At 32.8% G+C, this 22,048-nt stretch overlaps 1 protein-coding gene across 1 annotated transcript; it reads right to left on the bottom strand.

Moving 5' to 3' along the window:
• Positions 1-3,436: 3,436 nt before the first annotated feature.
• Positions 3,437-21,552, bottom strand: LOC127726556 (uncharacterized). The gene is made up of 8 exons (XM_052233948.1): positions 21,237-21,552; positions 20,042-20,089; positions 17,243-17,319; positions 15,431-15,485; positions 13,427-13,616; positions 11,249-11,355; positions 8,086-8,187; positions 3,437-6,826 (listed from the first exon to the last, which is right to left on the bottom strand). The coding sequence occupies exons 1-8, from the start codon at positions 21,507-21,509 to the stop codon at positions 6,797-6,799; spliced, it is 882 nt and encodes a 293-aa protein (XP_052089908.1). The 5' UTR covers positions 21,510-21,552; the 3' UTR covers positions 3,437-6,796.
• Between the last annotated feature and the right edge of the window lie 496 nt (positions 21,553-22,048).

Raw genomic sequence — 22,048 nt, 5'->3', positions numbered from 1 at the left:
ACTCGTACTTCTTTTAAACTGAGTTTTACTGTGCGTATTGCTATGTGTTTCTTTATTCTACATTGGCTAGAGGTATAGGGGGAGGGTTGAGATCTCACAAAACATGTTTAACACCGCCGCATTTTTGCGCCTGTCCCAAGTCAGGAGCCTCTGGCCTTTGTTAGTCTAGTATGTTTTTTAATTTTAGTTCATTTATATGTTTTGGAGTTTAGTGTGACGTCCATTTTCACTGAACTAGCACACAATTTTAATTAGGGGCCAGCTGAGGACCACCTCCGGATGCGGGATTTTCTCGCTGCATTGAAGACCCATTGGTGGCCTTCGGCTGTTGTCTGCTCTTTGGTCGGGTTGTTGTCTCTTTGACATTCCCCATTTCCATTCTCAATTTTACAATAAAAAAAGTTTAACCTCATATTTGATTTATCCAATGCACATGGGCAATAACTAAATAAAACACTTTTTTTTGTTCTTTAAAACAATTTATAAATATCTTAGAGAAATGAAGGTTTCAGAGCAAACGCAATGCGATTTCTGTTATAATATATTTTTCCAAGGGCATAACTCTTAAAAAAAAAAGTCGATTGGCCACCATTATAGAACTTGTCCGAGATATTGCTGATATTAACCTATAGTATAAGTGTTATAAAAATCTGATAAGAACTGTACCTGTGAGAGCACTAACAAGACCGGACAGACGGTACGACACACAGATGCACAAACGCTCGGTATTTCTTGTTCTATGTTTCCTGCCAAAAGTGTTCGCGGGGGACAAAAAGAAGCACCTGTTGTAGGATTGCCAATTAAGACTAAAGGAGAGAGATGTGAATAATTATAATGTGAAAATGCTTTTTTTAAATTCTGTGGTTTAACCGTGACAGCCAAGATCGAACCCAAGGTTTGAGGCAAGAAAATTGGTCCAAAACCAACAAAGCAGTAGATTATAGGAAGAATTTGATAGCGTTGAGAAAAAATAGACATTCCCTAAAAATGTTTTGCCAATGAGTTTTTTCATAAAGTTAAAATTGTATAGACTTTAAGGGACAAAACGTCTAAATAATTTACTGTTACTGGCCAGTCATATCTGTAAATTATAGCTGCAGTCTTACAAAGCTTTATAAGATAATATTTATCATAAATAAAAGAATTCAGTAACGTCACAAAATATAAAATTTTATTCTTAAAATATAAAAATATATCATATAAATATAAAAGTCAGTAAAAACAATCAGTTAGAAAAAAAACATACACATGATTTATTTTCAAAAACGTAACAGATTTCTTAGATATGGTTGTTAATGTTAAATTTGCAGTTACTTATAAAAGAAAAAATTCTCATTGCACAATTATTATTATAATATGGTGGTTTTAAAGATAAATATCATTATCACAGCCATTTACCAGTTTACTATGACTAATTCAATAAAATCTCTGTCCCCCCTTAACATTTTTTCCCATTGGGTAAGCAGATTTTTTTCTTCTAATATTGAGGTATGTCCAATACACGATGTAGTTTCAATATCGACGACATCAACGATTTTCGTATCGATATCAGTATGCACCTTTACTATATGTGTCACAGTAATTGCAACATCAGCCGTCGATATCGATTCGATATTGTCAGTCAAATTTTATACCTGGCACATTTCTTCTGTTTAGGTTGTTAAAATTGCAGAAATCGAGATATCTGAGTCATTGAATCGAGACCACTGATGATTCATTGAAATGAGACCACTGATGAAACATTGAACCGAGACCACTGTTGGGTCATTGAATCGAGAGCCACTGATGAGTCATTGAATCGAGAGCCACTGATGAGTCATCGAATCGAGAACCACTGTTGAGTCATATAATGACAACTGCATGTTTGGCGTCAAAAATTAAAAAGACTGGTATCTTTGATGAAACTTAAAGGGGCACTAGCTACGAGATATATAAAAAAATCTAAAATATGATTTTTTTTGTTTAAACATTAATGAAAGTGCAATAATGAAATAATTATTCGCTTTTAGCAGCCAGTATGGTTCAATTTTGTCAGAATAAGATAAGAAACATTGATGATGAATTATTCACTTGCAAGTGAATAGTTCGACCTCATTGAATCCGTATTCATGTGAACTTCAATTTAACCCCTTCCCTTATGGAACTGAATTGTTTGCCGCAAACTTGCAGCAGACTTGCTGCAAGCTTGCGGCAAACAAAACTTTTGCAGGAACACAGAAAATAATGTTTGCAGATGTTGGCCGCTAGCTGCAAACTTCCGGCAAACATTGCAGCTTTTTGCTGCAAGCTTGCGGCAAATTTGCAGAAACATCAATGTTTGCCGTAAGATTGCCAGATAGTTAAGAATAATAAAGAATGTTTGCCGCAAGATTGCAGAAAACTTTGACCATTCTATATGTTCGCCAGAATATTGCAAGAATTACACAATATTGACTGGGCATGCCTAGTTGGCACTTCCTGGAAGCTAACAATTTGAAATTGTGGCTAGGTCATGTTGATTGTGTTTGGAAAATGCATTTCACATATAAGAGATCAAAGAGGCATTTTGGTTCAATAATATAGGATATTTAATATGTAATTTTGTAAGTACAAATAATTCATAGAACTGCATGTTTTAATAAAATAATTAATGTCACCATCATACATAATTAAGTAAGCAACTATATATATAATATATATGTGTGTTTGAAAAAACATTAGCTGTTATAAATTTGAATTTTGTAACTGATGTACTGTACCATGTTTATTAAAATTAAGTTCAATTCTGTTATGCAATTATTACCTAGCTTTATACCCAATACACATTTGAGATTTATCCTTTTTCATTTCTTAATACAGGTATATGTATGTCATTTGAGAATGACCCCTGCCCCCTTTTCAAAACTCAAATGCATATATATATATGTATTTCCTTAAATCTTTAAGTTTGCAAGAATTCTTTCAATGACTGTTTGTATACAGGCAGGAATTCTTTTTTAAAATGTTGCGGTGTAGTTTGAAGAGATAAATTGAATGTGTCTACACACATGACATTAGTATATGTGTAGTTCCTGCAAGTTTGCCGCAAGTTTGCAACAAACAATTGCCGCAAGCTTGCAGCAAACTATTGCCGCAAGCTTGCGGCAAATCTAATTTGCATAATTATGTTTGCAGCAAGCTTGCCGCAACCTTCATTTGCATGGTAAAATGTTTGCGGCAAGTTTGCAGCAAATGTTTGCTGCAAGCTTGCGGCAATGTTTGCTGCAAACTTGCGGCAAATGTTTGCCGCAGGGCTTATTTTTCGGTAAGGGTTAGCTAGAGATGGATAACACATGAATTGTGCATGTAAAGTTATTTAAAGGAAAAGAATGTCAACATTGAAAGTGAAACAAAGGTCAATCATTTGATTGACTGATTCGATCCACAAAAAATCATTCTTATACAGGTAAAAACGATGAAAAACATATATTTTTAATCTATAATATGAAATTAAACAGACCTAGAAAAATCCAATTCTACGAGTTCGCTTAATCCATTTATATCTATATTTATGTTTATATCGCTTATATGGTCATCGGAGGTCAACTCGATAGTTAATTAATTAGATGGTGTCTAGAATAAAATACACACGAAACGAAGCTACATATTATCGAGCCCATGCCCTGTAAATTGTTTATTTTAGACTTTTAATAGTTTGGATAAATGTTTTACATTGTTATAAATCAAATATGAGAATTTGTGTCAAATGGGTGAACTTGAATTTGACAGCTAGTGCCCCTTTAAGAGAAGAAAGTCAAATAGCATGATTTCCATGCTATTCTTTCACTGGTCGATGAGTTTTAGTGGACCCTTTTTTTCTTTAAGAATCGTTCATTGTAAGAAAGTTCCTACACTGTGGATTAGACATGAAGTACATACATTTACATCTATGCTATGCAGAACTTTTTGTTCAAAAATTATTGTTTAAAAGTAAAGATTTTTTTCTGGCATTAGTTTTAATTGCATGGAAAGCATTAGAATGCAGGATTTCGCATAAAATCTCTTAGATCTTCTAGGGGTAATCCCCTGCCTTAGATCTCCTATGGGCTATCCCCTGCCTCAGATCTGTCAGGGGCTATCCCCTGCCTTTGATCTTCTATGGGTCATTCCTTGCTTTCGATCTTTTATGGGTCATCCCCTGCCTTTAATCTTCTAGGCACCATCCACTGCGTTAAATCCTTTCTGATTTGACCTGAAGGTCCTTCAATATTTTGTTTACACTTAATTTTTAGCTAGCTTAGGGTAAGAAATGTATACATAATCACATGCTAACTTTGCTGTTTAACCTGAGGAAGTATATGTCAAAATACAAATAAATATTGCCTTTGTCTTTGCCAATCCTTCTGCTCAACTCTAAACAAAACAAACAAAAAAAATAATAAACAATGACTTCAGTGGATCAACTACTGCTTGTGAAAAATATCAATGTATAAAGGGTTACACTAAAGACCTGAACGTGGACCTGAAAAGACCTGAATATGTAAGACTCGATTTATTCAAATTACAATTTCTGTTTCATTTTCCAACGGATTTTCTTCAAATTAGAATTTCTTTAAAGGTAAAGATCCACATTTTTAATGTTTCAAATAAAATAACATTTTTTTTATGCCAAAACGTGGACATGAATGGAGAAATGAAAAGACCTGAATGGACCTGAAAATATATGGTTGGACTTATTCAAACTTCAATAACTTTTTAAATATTCAATGGAATTCTTTCAACTTTAGATTTTGTAAAATGAAAAAATTAACATTTTGTTAAAATCAAAAATTAAATAATGAAAAATATGTTTTGGGTGCCAAATCTCGGACCTGAACGGAGAATTAGAAACCTGAATGAACCTGAAATTCAACTTATATAATTTTCAAACTTCATTTATTTTTTTCAAAGAATTTCCTTGAAATCTAGATTTTGTTAAAGTACAAATTAAATATTTTACCAAAAAAAAAAAAAAAACATTAATGAAAAATATTATTTTGGTGACAAGACTTGGACCTGAGAATTAAAAGACATGCATAAACCTGAAAATACATTCTTCAAGGCCGTACGGTGACCTTATAGGTGTTAACTTCTATGTCATTTGCTCTCTTGTCGAGAGTTGTCTCATTGGGATCAAACCACATCTTCTCATTTTTATAAGAACATAAACGGTACCCTTTTTTCTGCACCAAATGCGTATTTTGACAATCAATGTCTCTTCAGTGATGCTCAAGGCCAAAATATTTGAAGATCCAAAGCTTATTTAAAAGATGAAGAGCTATTAACCAAATAGGACAAAAAGTACAGCCAAAGATAGACTTTGTAATAATTTATCAAAAGAAAAAGTTCATAGTAAAATTTGTAACTGAGCAATGTTTTGGTTGTGAACAAGATTAATTGATAATCCAATTAAAAGATTAAAATGAAATGGTTATTTAGACCAAAGATCCAGTTATCACCTAATACAAGGTGTGAATTACAGCTGGCACACGTTCATGTAATTAATACATTCCAATCAACGAACACATGTCTTTAGATTACATGGTTTATGCATGTGCAAATGATACTTTTATTTTCGATATATAAATATCACAATTTAAAACCTATTTTTTTAGAAGTTTATATAGATACAATTTAAACACGTTAATTAGTTGAATAATTTTCCTTGGACAAACCTGTGTTCCCTTCAGGTTCAGGTTTCAACATCAACAAGGTATTTATTACTTAAAAATTTTCCTGTATACATAAAATCAGTCTTTCTCTTCAATATAATTTAATTTAGAATAAAATCAATTAAAAAATTTTAAAAATTCTGTCAGTTTAAATACATCTACCCGTATTTTTCAAGTCTTTTTATTTCCCTGTTAAGGTCAGACTTTTGGAACTAAGAAAATGGTTTTCTAAAAATTCTTTATCATTTCAATAAAATATTATACATTTTCTATAAAAAAATTCAAATTATTGATTGAAAACTAAAACAGTTATAGAACATGAATAAATCTAACCGGAGTTTCCAGGTGAATTCAGGTAATTTAGTTTCCCGTTCAGGTCCGAGTTTTGACACCACAATAATATTTTTCATAATTTCTTTTTAAATATTATTAATATATTGAATTTCTTGTTTCACAAAATCTAAACATGAAGGAATTCCATTGAAAAATAAAACAGTTAGTGAAGTTTGAATATGTCTGATCGTAGAATTTCATGTCCGTTCAGGTCTTTTCATTTCTTCGTTCAGGTCCAAGTTTTGGAATCTAAAATTTGTATTTTATTTAAAATATTTTATTTTTATTATTACGTGGATCTTTACCTTTTATAAAATTCGGACTTGGAGAAAATCCTTTGAATAATAAAAAAGGAATTGTAATTTGAATAAATCGAGTAGTATATCTTCAGGTCTATTCAGGTCTTTTAAGGTCCACATTCAGGTCTTTAGTGTAACCCATGTATAAAAACTATAATAATTATTATATTAATATAAAACAATCATCATAAAAAAAAACTGTAACTGTAAACATTAAAAAATGTATAAATTATTTAACAATAAACATTATATCTCCTATAGAACATCTACTATATTTGCTGTGATTGTCTGGAACATAGAGAATAAATAATTCTTCGAAAACTCAACAACTAAAAGTCTGGAGAGTCTGTTTTCCAACTTCTATTTGTTTGTTGTAGTAATTGTCAATACACAGAAAAAACAAGGTATCATTGACATCTCTGAACACAGCTAACAGTTGTTTCAAAAAAGCTTGAAAATTGTATTTGATATACGCTTTTTAGTTTCATGGCAGTCTTATGTAGTCTCTTCTGATTTTTCACAATACTGTAAAAAAGAAATAACATAATGAGAATTTGGTGTTCATAGACTTAGTAGATATTTGATACAAGTTTACAACTGTGAATTCAGAAATTATTGCATGCATTTATTATTGCAATTTTTAAAACATGGATAAAAATGCGAAATTAATTATTGCGATTTCAGGGAAATCTGCATACAGCTATAAGTATCAGATATCAAAATGTGAGTTCTTATTATTGCTATATTTACCCAGTCATATTATTAGCCTTAATAAAAACCTCGCAATAATTTCTGAATTTACAGTATTTAATTTATTCACAATTTTTTTTTAACTTGGGACAAATTAGAGCTTAACACATTGTAAAAAAATCTATTTGTTTAAGGGGCCTTGATGGCCCAGTAGTCTTAGTGGTTCTTCTACTGCATCACAAGTCTATCAACACTGAGGTTGCGAGTTCAGCACGTGGTAGGTGCCTCTGACTCCAACCTTAATTGACTAGGATTGTTAGATTCCCTCCTGGCACTCTGGCTTCCTCCATCAATAAAGACTGACCATCACTGTATAACCAATAATGCTGAAAATGGTGTTAAACACAAACAATCAATCAATCTGTTATTGAAGACTATATGTTGCCCTGTAAAGACTATATGTTACCCTGTAAAGACTATATGTTACCCTGTAAAGACTATATGTTACCCTGTAAAGACTATATGTTGCCCTGTAAAGACTACATGTTGCCCTGTAGATGCCATTCGATTAGTTTGGATTGCTCTCTTTTTTCATAATTACTTTATTTTAATTTCTCCTTCTTATTCTGAATTTGGATGACTTAGACATGCATTACTAGAACATTATGACTATTACTGGTAGCTTCCAGTGGACTATGCCATTGGTGTCCAAACTGTTCACAGGTTTTTAAACTTGAAAAAAAAAACATAAGGGAGACACAAATAGTTTTCCCTTGATTTACTATGATAGCTTAATTTGTTTTATTTTAATATGCTTGCTAAGACTCAAATGAAAATCTAAAATTGAGCTTACTTCTATGAAGAAATATTGTAACCCACTTTTCAACAGAAGGAGAATTTGTATTATAACAGCAATAGGTTGTTTATGGTATATTTATAGTCTTCTTTGGTTTTGTTAGATCCTCATTTTTAATAAGTTTTTGATTTTCAAGTTTTTTAGCCTGGAGCATGCTGAATCCTTTCTCGTTGAAATGCCTATCTTTTGCAGTAAAATTGGTACCGTAAATTTTTGTACTATTGCCATGGTAACTTACATCTTCCATAAAATCATTATGGTTGGTTACTATCCACAGGTTAGGAGGATTTAATAATGAGTCTTTTATCTTTAGATCATGTATTTCAAATGCTTCCAACATCTGTAAAATAGAAAATTTGTTATTAGATATAAATACAATGATACAGGACAAGATTTCTAATCTTGTCTAAAAAAAAGATGAAAGGTCATTGCTGTTAAATGGAAAAAGGGAGATGACCAGCTATTTGGGAAAATCTTTAAATCACATTTCATCCTCATTGGTCCATCAAACTATAATAATTGACAGAGGATTAAATGACTGATGACTATTTAATATCCAGTGGCAAGTATTACAAGCATATTCAGGATAATAACATGTTAAAGAAAAGCGCTTCCGAGGCAGGAAATTTATAACATGTTGTTTTCATTTTTTTAATGTCTTCCAGTTAACTAGCTATAGAGAACTATAAATTATCTGTAAAATATTACACATGTTACTATCCATTTTAATCAGTAACAGTCCAATTTCCTGCTCTATATCTCAGTTGACCCACTCTACAGGATCTACTTCACCTATATCTCAGTTGACCCACTCTACAGGATCTACTTCACCTATATCTCAGTTGACCCACTCTACAGGATCTACTTCACCTATATCTCAGTTGACCCACTCTACAGGATCTACTTCACCTATATCTCAGTTGACCCACTCTACAGGATCTACTTGGTCTATTTCTCAGTTGACCCACTCTACAGGATCTACTTCACCTATATCTCAGTTGACCCACTCTACAGGATCTACTTGGTCTATTTCTCAGTTGACCCACTCTACAGGATCTACTTCACCTATATCTCAGTTGACCCACTCTACAGGATCTACTTGGTCTATTTCTCAGTTGACACTCTCTAAAGGACATACTTGGTCTTTATCTCAGTTGACTCTCTCTAAAGGACATACTTCGTCTATATCTCAGTTGACCTACCAAATTAGATTTATTACCGGGTTTGTACTTACATGAGCAACACGACGGATGCCAAATGTGGAGCAGGATCTGCTTACCCTTCCGGAGCACCTGAGATCACCCCCAGTTTTTGGTGGGGTTCATGTTGCTCAGTCTTTAGTTTTCTATGTTGTGTTTTGTGTACTATTGTTTGTCTGTTGGTCTTTTTCTTTTTTTAGCCATGGCATTGGCAGTTTACTTTCGACTTATGAGTTTGAATGTCTCTTTGGTATCTTTCACCTCTCTTTTTTTACCCTCGCCGCGATATGGCCTTTTTGTGCTGATGTGGCGTTAAGCAATCACCAATCAATCAATCTTTTTTGACCCACTCTAAAGGAAATACTTGGTCTATATCTCAGCTGACCCGCCCTAAAGGACATATTTGTCTATATCTAAGTTGACCCAATCTCAGGGACCTAATTTGTCTATATCTCAATTGACTCACTCTGAAGGACATACTTCGTCTCATCTTAATTGACCCACTTTGAAGGACCTACTTCATCTATATCTGAGTTGACCCATTTCGTCTATATCTCAGTTAACCCACTCTGAAGGACCTACTTTGTCTAATCTCAGTTGATCCACTCTCAAGGAACTACTTCGTTTATATCTCAGTTGACCCACTCTGAAGGACCTACTTCTTTGATTTAGTGTCATGTTATATTATTCTGAATTTTCATAACATCAATTTTTTAAGAAATATCTATAAACTTGTTTGGAGAAAATACTTTTTTTAACCAATTTTTACCAATAAAATTGAAAATGGAAATGGGAAATGTGTCAAAGAGACAACAACCCGACCAAAGAGCATAAAACAGCCGAAGGCCACCAATGGGTCTTCAACACAGCGAGAAAATCCCGCACCAGGAGGCGTGCTTCAACTGGCCCCTAAACAAAAATGTGTACTAGTTCAGTGAAAATGGACGTCATACTAAACTCCAAAACATATAAATGAACTAAAATTAAAAATCATATAAGACGTACATAGGCCAGAGGCTCCTGACTTGTGACAGGTGCAAAAATGTGGCGGGGTCAAACATGTTTTGTGAGATCTCAACCCTCCCCCTATACCTCTAGCCAATGTAGAAACAAGAATGTGTCCCTAGTACACGGATGCCCCACTCGCACTATCATTTTCTATGTTCAGTGGACCGTGAAATTGGGGTCAAAACTCTAATTTTACATTAAAATTAGAAAGATAATATCATAGGAAACATGTGTACTTAGTTTCAAGTTGATTGGACTTCAGCTTCATCAAAAACTACCTTGACCAAAAACTTTAACCTGAAGCGGGACGGACGGACGAACAGACGCACAGACCGAAAAAACATAATGCCCCTAGGTGGGGCATAAAAACAAACACACAGCAATACGCACAGTAAAACTCAGTTAAAAAGAAGTCTGAGTCCAATGTCAGAATAGATAACAAAAGAAACTAAGAAAAATGACAATGATACATAAATTAACAACAGCAGTTACTGACATGCCATCTCCAGACCTCAATTAAACTAATTGAAAGATTATGACTGTATCATATGAAAATCAAGCACAATCCCTTCAGTAAGGGGTTTAGTATCATACCATCATAAAATATATGAGAAGAACATAACCTGTATCATGCCAACCACTGGTTTTAGAATACATGTGTTTATTTCCGATGCCAAGAACCCTATGAGTAAATCAATATCAATACCAAAATATGCCATCTTTAATGACCTGACAATACCATATTTAAATGTACATGTTTTAAAAGAAAATTCCTTTCATAATATTTCTTAAAATAGTAAAATACATAATTTTTCAATTATTAGCTGGTTTAAAATGCCAATTGTAAACAGTATGTGGAACAGCTCCCATCTACTGTAACTCTCTGTTGAGATTTTGTTTCTTAAAAATTTTATAGGTGTCTTTGACTTTCCAAAGCTTTTGCTATAAGGACTAAAGGACAAACAATTATACATTTGATTTTTTTAAATCCATCAATTTGAAACTATAATAACTGGAAGAGGATTACTATTGACTGATGGATGCTTAATATCCAGTGGCAAATATTTCATGCATATTCAGGAACACAATTCAATGTCCTCATTTCCACTAGAGAACTTGTAGCTGTCTGACTTATGTTATAAGAACATTTACATGTGCATATGTAAAATCAATCATGAAGTATTAATTACAAACCTGGAAAGCACATCTGTCAAATGGCATTTTACCAACAGCAGTTCCAAGACCTGGACAAAGGACACTTCTGATTGGTTGATTTTCTGGGTCTCTGTTGTGTTTCTGAACTGCAATTACAAACAAGCCAACTTTTAACAAGAACTTACAAGCAATGTCATGCAAAGTTCACACACAGACACTGAGGAAAATTGCCGTGCTCAAAGAGTATCATAAAAATTAAAAGTGTCATCAAACAGGAAGTGACTTTCTAGGAGATATGAAAATTGTTTCCACTTTACAAATCAAAATAAAAGAACATCTCGTGAGCACGCTTACACACCCAATGCCTGCATATAAAGGGAAACCCCTTTTAGTGACCTGATGGCAAACTTTATTCTGTTTACTTTAAGGAATGATTTTTTTCTGTTCTAATTTTAGACAGAAAAATTGTACAACTCTATTATCAGTTAGTATGACCTTGACCTTAGATATAGTGACCTAAAAATCACTACTGGTATTTCTCCCATTATACGTGACCATATATATCCAAGTAAGATTTCGATCCCATATGAAGTGTTTTATTTAGCATCAAGAAACCACTTTTCTGCAAAATTGTGGAATATTTTAAGTACCCAAGACCCTAACCTTTGGAGTATCAAGCCTCAAAATCAACAAGGATCTCCCTCTCATTATAAGTTACCACATTATAAATAAGGTTTTAATTCCATATGCAGTATTTGATTCAGCATCAATAAACCTTTCTGTACAAATTGCAGTCAATGCTTTTCATGGCAACACTTCTATCAGTTTACCAAGGAGGTAAAATTTCATTTAATAAATATTTTTTGTTTAAGGTGGTACATAACACTACAGGGAGATAACTCTGTAAAAATCAACTGAACGTTTTAATCACATTCTATTGTTAAGGAAATATTAAGCTTCTCAATGATCAAAATTAGTGTTTGTCAAACTGCTATATATCCAATGAAATTTTTCCAATAAAGTGTGTGGTTCAAGTTTTTGGAAATTTTTATATTTTTGCCAAAGGGTCAAAGTAAATATTTTGTCAAAATTTTATGAAAATAAATTGAGCAAAATTAATTTTAGTGAAGGTGTTTGGTACCACCTTAAGAGAAACAATCTTTCTGACTGGTACTTGTATGTTTTAATGAAAAACCGGTATTATTTTAATAAACTGTTAACACAGAGGTATGTCTCGCCTATTTGTTATTTTGATAATGCAAATGTTGAAATTAAAATAGCAATACTTTAACATGTAAGTTATGCAAATATTTAAAGTCAATGAACCATGACTGAAGGTGCAGGGCTAAACAATCTCCCTGGAAATCAGATGTGCCAATGCTAATACAACTGCATACCAAATACCATTGATTTTTTCATAAATCGTTCCCTTTAAACAAACCTAAACACAAACATTAACTTGTAAACTATGCAAAAGTTTCAAAGTCAATGAACCATAATGAGGGGGTGGGGTTATATAATCTCCGTGGAAATGAAACTTGCAAATGCCAATACATTTGCATACCAAATATCAATGACTTAACATAAGTGGTTCATCTTAAATTGACCTAATCACAAACTAATACATATAAACTAAGCAAAAGTTTCAAAGTCAATAGACCATGACTGAGGGGTAAGGACCAAATATACTCTATGGAAATGAGATGTGCTAATGCTCATACAACTGCATACCAATTATCATTGACCTTCCACTATCAGTTCCCCTTAAACTGACCTAATCACAAACTATACATGAAAACTAATAAAAACTTTCAAAGTCAAAAGACCATGACTAAGGGGGCATGGCCAAATAATCTCCATGGAAATGAGATATGCAAATACTTATACAACTGCATACCAAATATCATTGAACTACCACTAGTGGTTCCCCAGAAACTGACCCAATCACAAACTAATACATGGAAACTAAGCAAAGTTTCAAAGTCAATAGACCATGACTGAGGGGGCAGGGCCAAATAATCTCCATGGTAATGAGATGTGCCAATGCTTATACAACTGCATACCAAATATCATTGACCTTCCACTAGCGGTTCACCATAAACTAGACCTAATCACAAAATAATACATTGTTGACGCTGCCGCCGCTGTAGCCGACGCCGGAAACAGCATACCTATGTCTCCCTTTTTGACTCAGTCAAGGCGAGACAAAAAGCATACCAGCTATGATTATAGCTCTAAATGCCAGGAAAGCATTAGCTGTATCATTCACATCTTTTGGAACTCTCATTGTTGGAGCAGAAATTAGAAATTTTATTGGCCTTCCACCACATAAATTGAATTTCTTCATATTTTCAATTTTTTCTTCATTCGGCTCTTCACTATAAGCTGGGATTATAATGGCATTTCCCTATAAGTAACAAAAATTAGTATAAAATACATAAAGTAACAGATGGATGGAGATGACCTTTAATGAAGGACGGATGTCAATTTCTAAATAACAACAATAATTATTTTATAGCTCAAATTGGCCCAAGTAAACAAAGTGTGCTAAAAACTTGCTTAAATAAACCACATACTTATGAGCCTTTTGCCTATCAGGAATCCAATCAGAAACTGTTTGATTCTTTATCTTTTTAGAGTCTATAAAAGGTATGAGCACCTCTTTAAGATAGGGGGCCTCGGTGGCCGAGTGGTCTAAGTAGTTACTACTGTAATCACTAGCCAGTCAACACTGAGGTTGTGAGTTCGAACCCCGCTCGTGCGGGTGCACTCGACTCCAATCTTAATTGACTAGGATTGTCAGTTTTCCTATCGAAGGTCGGTGGTTTTCTCCGGGCACTCCGGCTTCCTCCACCAATAAAAACTGGCCGCCACGAAATAGCCCAAAAGCGGTGCTTAAAAGTGGCGTTAAAACACCAAAAATCAAATCAAAATCAAATCTTTAAGATAGTATGACTTAAACCTTTTAGAGTCTATAAAAGGTACAAGCACCTCTTTAAGATAGTATGATTGAAATCTTTGAAAGCCGATAAAAGGTACAGGCATCTCTTTAAGATAGTATAACTAAAACCGTTTAGAACCTTTAAAAGGTACTGAAACATCTTAAAGACAGTATGACTTAAACCTTTTAGAGCCTATAAAAGGTATGAGCACCTCCTTAAGATAGTATGACTTAAACCTTTTAGAGCCTATAAAATTACAGTCACCTCTTTAAGATAGTAAAACTTAAAACTTTTAGAGCCTATAAAAGGTACAGGCACTTCTTTCGGATAGTATGTTGACCTCAAAGATATCTTTTCAAGTTTTATTGTGTTGTTCAGTTTGTTCTCATTGATATATATATATTCCTACATCCCATAATCTCATTTACTCCCATGCCAACATATTGTTAAAACTTACAAATGATGATCGGACTTCACATATAAATATATATTTTTTATATATTATTAGTCAATATTAATACCTACTACAACATTTTCACCATTATAGTCCTCTCGTATATTACAAGTCAATATTAATACCTACTACAACATTTTCACCATTATAGTCCTCTCGTATATTACAAGTCAATATTAGTACCTACTACAACATTTTCACCATTATAGTCCTCTCGTATATTACAAGTCAATATTAGTACCTACTACAACATTTTCACCATTATAGTCCTCTCGTATATTACAAGTCAATATTAGTACCTACTACAACATTTTCACCATTATAGTCCTCTCGTATATTACAAGTCAATATTAGTACCTACTACAACATTTTCACCATTATAGTCCTCTCGTATATTACAAGTCAATATTAGTACCTACTACAACATTTTCACCATTATAGTCCTCTCGTATATTACAAGTCAATATTAGTACCTACTACAACATTTTCACCATTATAGTCCTCTCGTATATTACAAGTCAATATTAATACCTACTACAACATTTTCACCATTATAGTCCTCTCGTATATTACAAGTCAATATTAGTACCTACTACAACATTTTCACCATTATAGTCCTCTCGTATATTACAAGTCAATATTAGTACCTACTACAACATTTTCACCATTATAGTCCTCTCGTATATTACAAGTCAATATTAATACCTACTACAACATTTTCACCATTATAGTCCTCTCGTATATTACAAGTCAATATTAATACCTACTACAACATTTTCACCATTATAGTCCTCTCGTATATTACAAGTCAATATTAATACCTACTACAACATTTTCACCATTATAGTCCTCTCGTATCACTTTCTGAAGTCTTTCTTGCCTTAAAAAAAATAGAAAGAAGGCAGCTGGTTACATTAAATTTGGAAAAACAGAATTAATAAACAGCTGCACCATGAGTGCATGAAACCCCGTCGCATTTTCTTAGAATAAAATTCAATAACTTCTCAATGTCATATCAGAAATTTGTGAAAAACTAAAGGGAGGTTATCTTAATAGATATAAACCAGTCACCAAAGTTTAATGAAAACTGCTCAAAGCACTTTAAAGGTATTGTCCGAAAACTGAAAAATCACCCATTTTTTATGAATGTAAAATCTAAAGTTTTTAAAAATCAAAGAGAGATTAAGTATATAGATATAAAAAATGCACCAAAGTTTCATGAGAACTGCTGAAAGCATAAATTTTTTGAGTTATTGTCCCAAAACTGGACAATCCCCCCATTTTCAATGAATAAAACCCCATAACGCAGAAACGTAAAATCTAAAATTTATAAAAATCGAAAGGGAGCTCATGTCAATAGATAAAAAGATTTCACCAAAGTTTCTTGCAAATTGGTGAAAGCATTTTTGAGTTATTGTCCGAAAACTAGAAAAAAACTTTTTTTTTAATGAATAAAACCCCACAACTCAGAAACGTATAATCTGAAATTTATAAAAAACGAAAGGGAGCTCACGTCAATAGATATAAACAATTCACCAAAGTTTTATGCAAATTGGTCGAAGCGTTTTTGAGTTGACATGTTGACGACGGACTGAGGGGCGGACAGACGGACAACGGTATACCATAATACGTCTGTAAACGGGCTTATAAAAATACAGCTTCTTGTCCATTTACTAAATTTTTTAAATATAGAGAATACTTTAATATGATAAAGAGCATTTTGTATAAAGACATGCTGCATCTAACAAAGAAACATATATCTGACAGAGAGCTTAAGGCCTGAGGGCTGATATTGATTGGTACTCATGGATTGTAACATTACAAATCTTGAGATATTCTAAACATATGATATAGGGGATACCAGGTACGTGATCTAGGGTATGTGATAATGATAATACTATATGAGGAAGGTAAGACTGTATCTAAACAGAGATCATATAGGCGATAGCAGGTGCTGATTGAGGGTGTGTGATAATGGTTATACTATGTACGGAAGGTGCGACTACAATGCCCTCTTCAATTCCTAAATGGTTAATTTTGCATTATGTTTCTGACTAATCTCCTTTAACTAATTTAATTGAAGCGTCTTCATCAGAAATCCAAAACAGCAATATTAACAGTTTGAAGAATCAATAAAAAGGATATTGATTAAGAGATTTGCTGCAATTTTCCCTACCTAAACTATAATAGAAAAACAATGGATATGGGTATCCATCCATGACACAAAATCAGTACTTGCACAGCAAAAAAACACACAAAAAGCAAACGAACAGTGGTTTAATTGCTGTTCTTCATCTCAAAGTATGTTGACATTGTTTAAAACAAGATCCTTAATATAAACATGGTTTCGTAAATTGTTTGTTATAAATTAGGCCATTAGTTTTCTTGTTTGATTTGTTTCACATTTTCATGTCGGGGGCCTCTTATAGCCAACTATATGGTATGGATTTTTTCTCATGCTGTATGGTGGCCTTAAATTGCATACCAACCGGTATATCCATTTCATTTGAACTCTTGTGGATAGTTGTCTCTTTGGCAATCGTACCTATTTTTATATTGAATGTGTAGAGATTTAATGGCTTTTAGTCAGAAAAATATTAAAAGAAAATAAACTAGTATATAAATACAGAAACTTACATTTGCCAACCAAACATATTAGTATAGACCATATCTATACCGCCATCCATAAAGCCAAAACTATTTGCTGGTGATACCTGGAAATTATAAAAAGCCATTATTAGGCCACAAAAACTGACAAACAAGGCCATAAAAAAGAATACCCAACCTACCCAGAAAATAGCTGCTTACTCAAAATCTTTTATTGTCCTGATGTGAAAAAGGTTTTTTTTAATCAGTTAGGCATGAAGACTAAAAAACATCTGTCACTTCAATTTCTTTTTGCCGAAAAAAAAAAAAAATGCCTACCTACCTACCCACTGTCTCTACCTTTGGGTAGGGTTTGGGCAAACCAAAATATTTTTAAGTGTGGCCCAACAAAACATGATAGATTTAAAAATAAGTAGGTTCGGTATGATTGCTGATGAGATAACTCTCCCCCCTTATTAGGCCATATAAAATGACAGACAACAAAATATGATAAAAGCCATTATTGGGCCACAAATATTAGCTCAGCAATGTGATGGCAAAATCACGTCCTTATTTCACATATTTCAGAGTAAAAAAGAAATAGTATACCAATAATTCAAACAATTACATTTTACTTAATTGTTATCATGATTACTGTAAATTCAGAAATTATAGGGATATTTTTATTACAGTAAATTTCTGTGGATAAGGCAATATCTTTTTTCAAAAAATTATTGGCCTGGTCTTATATATGCGGTAGATCGACCTATCTAAGGTTTTTTTTTAAATCAGGTAGCCACAAAAAACATGCAGCAGTATCAAATTTGCAATAATAAAAACATGCATTCATAATTTCAGTAGTGATTTTCCTCTATAAAATTGTTGCAATAGCATTAATCAGATTTCACATTATTAAGTCAGGTAAACAAATTTAAGTAATAAATGCATTAATTTTAATTCATGATTATTTAAATTTTTAGTATAAACAAATCAAACTAAATATTACTTTTATTTATCTGTATAACAACCAGTTTGGTATGGCATGTAGCTTATCAAGTTAACCTGACAATTTTATCTTTGATCATCATTATCAAAAATTTGGCATTTCTCAAATTAAGGTTTTTAGGGGATATAAATAAAGCTGTTTGTGTGTAAAGAATAAGCAAACAGTTTCAAATTTGGTAAATTTCAAAATGAAAGAGTATACATTCTTGTATTGACTGATTAAGGCTTAATGTCCATCATGTCCATTGGCAAATATTATATGACCATTCTGGACTATTGTTTCAGAAAAGGGAGAAGGTTAGGTACCATTAAAACGTTTAATCCCGCTGCAAATGTTTGCACCTGTCCTAAGTCAGGAATCTGATATACAGTAGTTGTCGTCTGTTTATGTAGTTCATACATGTTTCTCGTTTTTATATAGATTAGACCGTTGGTTTTCTCGTTTGAATGGTTTTACACTAGTAATTTTTGGGACCCTTTATAGCTTGCTGTTCGGTGTGAGCCAATGCTCCGTGTTGAAGGCCGTACCTTGACCTATAATGGTTTACTTTTATAAATTGTTACTTGGATGGAGAGTTGTCTCGTTGGCACTCATACCACATCTTCCTATATCTATATAACACGGTAGAGATATGTATATCATCTTGCAGTATTGTACAAGATCAAAATGCTGAAGTCTTTTAGATGACCAAGCAAGGGATCCAACCCGAGACCTACCAATTGCCATTCATTATGCACCTATCCAGAGCACTTCAGTTTAAACTCTGTTTTTGTTGGGGTTCATGATGCTCAATTTTTAGTTTTCTATGTTATAATAATGTTTTGTGTATTTTTTGCTTGTATATAATATTGAATCATAGATAACTTGAATATGTATTAGGCTAAACAAAACTTCCATACTATTAACATTAACATAAACAAATATTACATGTGTTCTCCTCTAGTTGTTTTGTACTAAAATTTAAGAAGCCCTTGCTTCACACCATCGAGATAACTTTTTGACAGATTAAATTGGTTAGTTTCCAAGACAAAATTTCATATCATAAACTAATTCTAAAACCTGGATTAATACACCATTTTCTACTTAAGGAAATGCCTGTACCATGTCAGGAATATGACAGTTGTTTTCCATTCATTTGATGTGTTTGAGCTTTTGATTTTGCCATTTAATGTGTTTGAGCTTTTGATTTTGCCATTTGATGTGTTTGAGCTTTTGATTTTGCCATTTGATAAGGGACTTTTCGTTCTGAATTTGCCTTGGAGTTTGGTATTTTTGTTATTTTACTTTTTTTCTAGTATATAGATTTGTATATGATAAAACGATTTAAGATCTGTCTAAAAAAAAATTTTGCAGTAGTTCGTCTAAAAACAAATATCATAAAAAAAAATATTTTCCTTACAGTTCAGCAATTCGATTGAATAGCTTACCAAGGAACATAAAATCATCAACATCTTTTTGTTTATTTAAATCTAAATGTTTCAAACATCTCCGTCAAGCCATACAGCAAAAAAATGTACAGAGATAGATCGTTACCGGTAGTTAACATGAATACTATGTATGATATGAATCTTATGTATATATATACTGCTTGTTTATTTGTATGTACTATTTTATTTTGCACTTATTTTATGAGGGCCTAAAAGAAGCTAAGGGAAAAATAATTGGGTTATGCTCTTTAAATAGAGAATATCATTATTACTATCATTATTATTAAACATCCTAGGCCAATAGGACAATTAACAAATCTTTTGATATGTAACAACTATTTGAATCTAACCAGTGTTAAATAGCCTCAACTGTCATTTCAAGCATTAATTAAGTTAAAAACAAAATATATATATTACCAAAGCATCTGCTTCAGGTGCCCCTCTGAAAATATCTCCTGATGAAATCTGAAATTCATTGTAATGCATTGCAATTATGACTTTTTTGGTGGCAGGATTTAATCAATAAAATCAATGAAATTATAGAATTCTTTACAACTTTAGTATAATTTAGAAATACTACGAGGAAAGCTAAATGTTATACCAGTCTTCCTAGACAAACATTTAAGAAACAATCATTTCCAAACCAATTATACTGGTAAGAACATTTCTGCTTTTTGTATGGTTTTTCCTTAACCCAACAGGTTACCCGAAACAGGGAAAAAATAACAGACAGACAGACCCACAGACTGAAAAACATTATGCTCTCCTACTATTTAAGTTTTGCTCCCCCTATGTGCTTTCAGAGAAGATTAAAAATCAACTGCTGTGTAGCAAGTGATGGCAATATTCTGCAATAGCTAACACAGATCTTCAGTTAAAGTGAGCCAAAGCATACTAAAAATCATCTATAAGTTTCATTGAAAAATAGTCACTGGTTCATGGGAGTTTCAGATACAAATTGAACAGCAATGAATAAACAACAATATCAATTATAATCCAGCCTAGCAAGTGCTACACAAGGAGAATTGGTGGATTGGGTTGTATTATACAGAGAAAATAGTTAAAATCAGGCCGTTTGTTTTCTCGTTTGAATTGTTTTACATTTGTCATTTCTGGCCTTTTATAGCTGACTTTGTGGTATGGGTTTTACTAATGTTAAAGGCTGTATGGTGACCTATAGTTGTTAATTTCTGTGTCATTTGGTCTCTTGTGGAGAGTTGTCTCATTGGCAATCATATCACATCTTCTTATTTTTATATACATGTATGAAATGCAGTTATTGCATCTGGTCAATAGCAATTATAGCAATAATCTGGTGTTTCAATGACCATGTTCTATATCTCCAAGAGAATCTTTATAAATTTCAGAACTTTTGACCTTTCAAAATGCAAATATTATAAAAAATCTATAAAAACCTTTGGTATATTGAAGATCTTACTATGGAGGCCATATTTCCTTCAAAACTTTTAAAAAACACATGCAGATCAAACAGTGTAAATAAAATGTAATTATATGAGGTATGCAGGATATGTTTTGTCAACATATATTGCTTTTCACTACTGCAGCCTTCTTCTTATTTGATGTTGACCTTTACATGACCTTATGAACTTACCTTGACCCTGTTTTCATGATTTTTAAACAACTTTGTCCAAGCATTCACCATCTTAGGTTGAATATCTCTCAAATAATATGTCACTTTTATATCACCTGTGCTTTTCCTTACAGTTGATTGGGCTTCCAAACTTTGGTCACTGGACCCCACTTCTAAACTTTCCATTTCAGAACTTAGTTCAAAACTTGGTCCCTTTTCTAATATTTCTACTCCTTTTTCATCAAGTTTATCCTTCACAGAACTCTTTTCTTCATGACTGGTACTATCAGTCATATTTTACAGGGTACCAGAATAACTGAAAAAGATACACAATATTGTATATATGCTATTTAGTTAATTTTGTCCCATTTCTAAGAGTTGAGCAATCTATAATACTAGACTGACCTTATAAGATGGTTAATCTGTTTTATATTCATTTTAAGATAAATATAAAGCTGAATTTTTCAATAATTCTAACATAGATATAAGAAGATGTGGTATGAGTGCCAATGAGACAACTCTCCATCCAAGTCAAAATTTATAAAAGTAAACCATTATAGGTCACAGTATGGTCTTCAACACGGAGCCTTGGCTCACACCTAACAGTAAGCTATAAAGGGCCCCAAAAATTACTAGTGTTAAACCATTCAAACGGGAAAACCAACGGTCTAATCTATATAAAAAACGAGAAACGAGAAACACTTATGAACCACATCAACAAACGACAACTACTGAACATCAGATTCCTGACTTAGGACAGGTGTATGTATAAGAAATTTATTAAGCACACATCTATCCTTGTTTACCAATAATCAAATAGGAAACAGAGAAGA

This window comes from Mytilus californianus, unplaced genomic scaffold, assembly GCF_021869535.1.
Source record: "Mytilus californianus isolate M0D057914Y unplaced genomic scaffold, xbMytCali1.0.p SCAF_18, whole genome shotgun sequence".
In the NCBI taxonomy this organism is placed as follows: Eukaryota; Metazoa; Mollusca; class Bivalvia; order Mytilida; family Mytilidae; genus Mytilus; species Mytilus californianus.
This window is presented reverse-complemented; position numbering and strand designations above follow the sequence as displayed.

Bases quoted from the DNA above. Each gene is read 5' to 3' on its own strand.
- LOC127726556 (XM_052233948.1), bottom strand. From the start codon at position 21,509: ATGACTGATAGTACCAGTCATGAAGAAAAGAGTTCTGTGAAGGATAAA. The intron at 20,090-21,236 runs GTAAGTTCATAA...AATGAATTTCAG, and splicing joins ATCATGAAAACAGGGTCAAG to ATTTCATCAGGAGATATTTT. The intron at 11,356-13,426 runs GTATGCTTTTTG...TTGTAATTGCAG, and splicing joins TAGAGCTATAATCATAGCTG to TTCAGAAACACAACAGAGAC.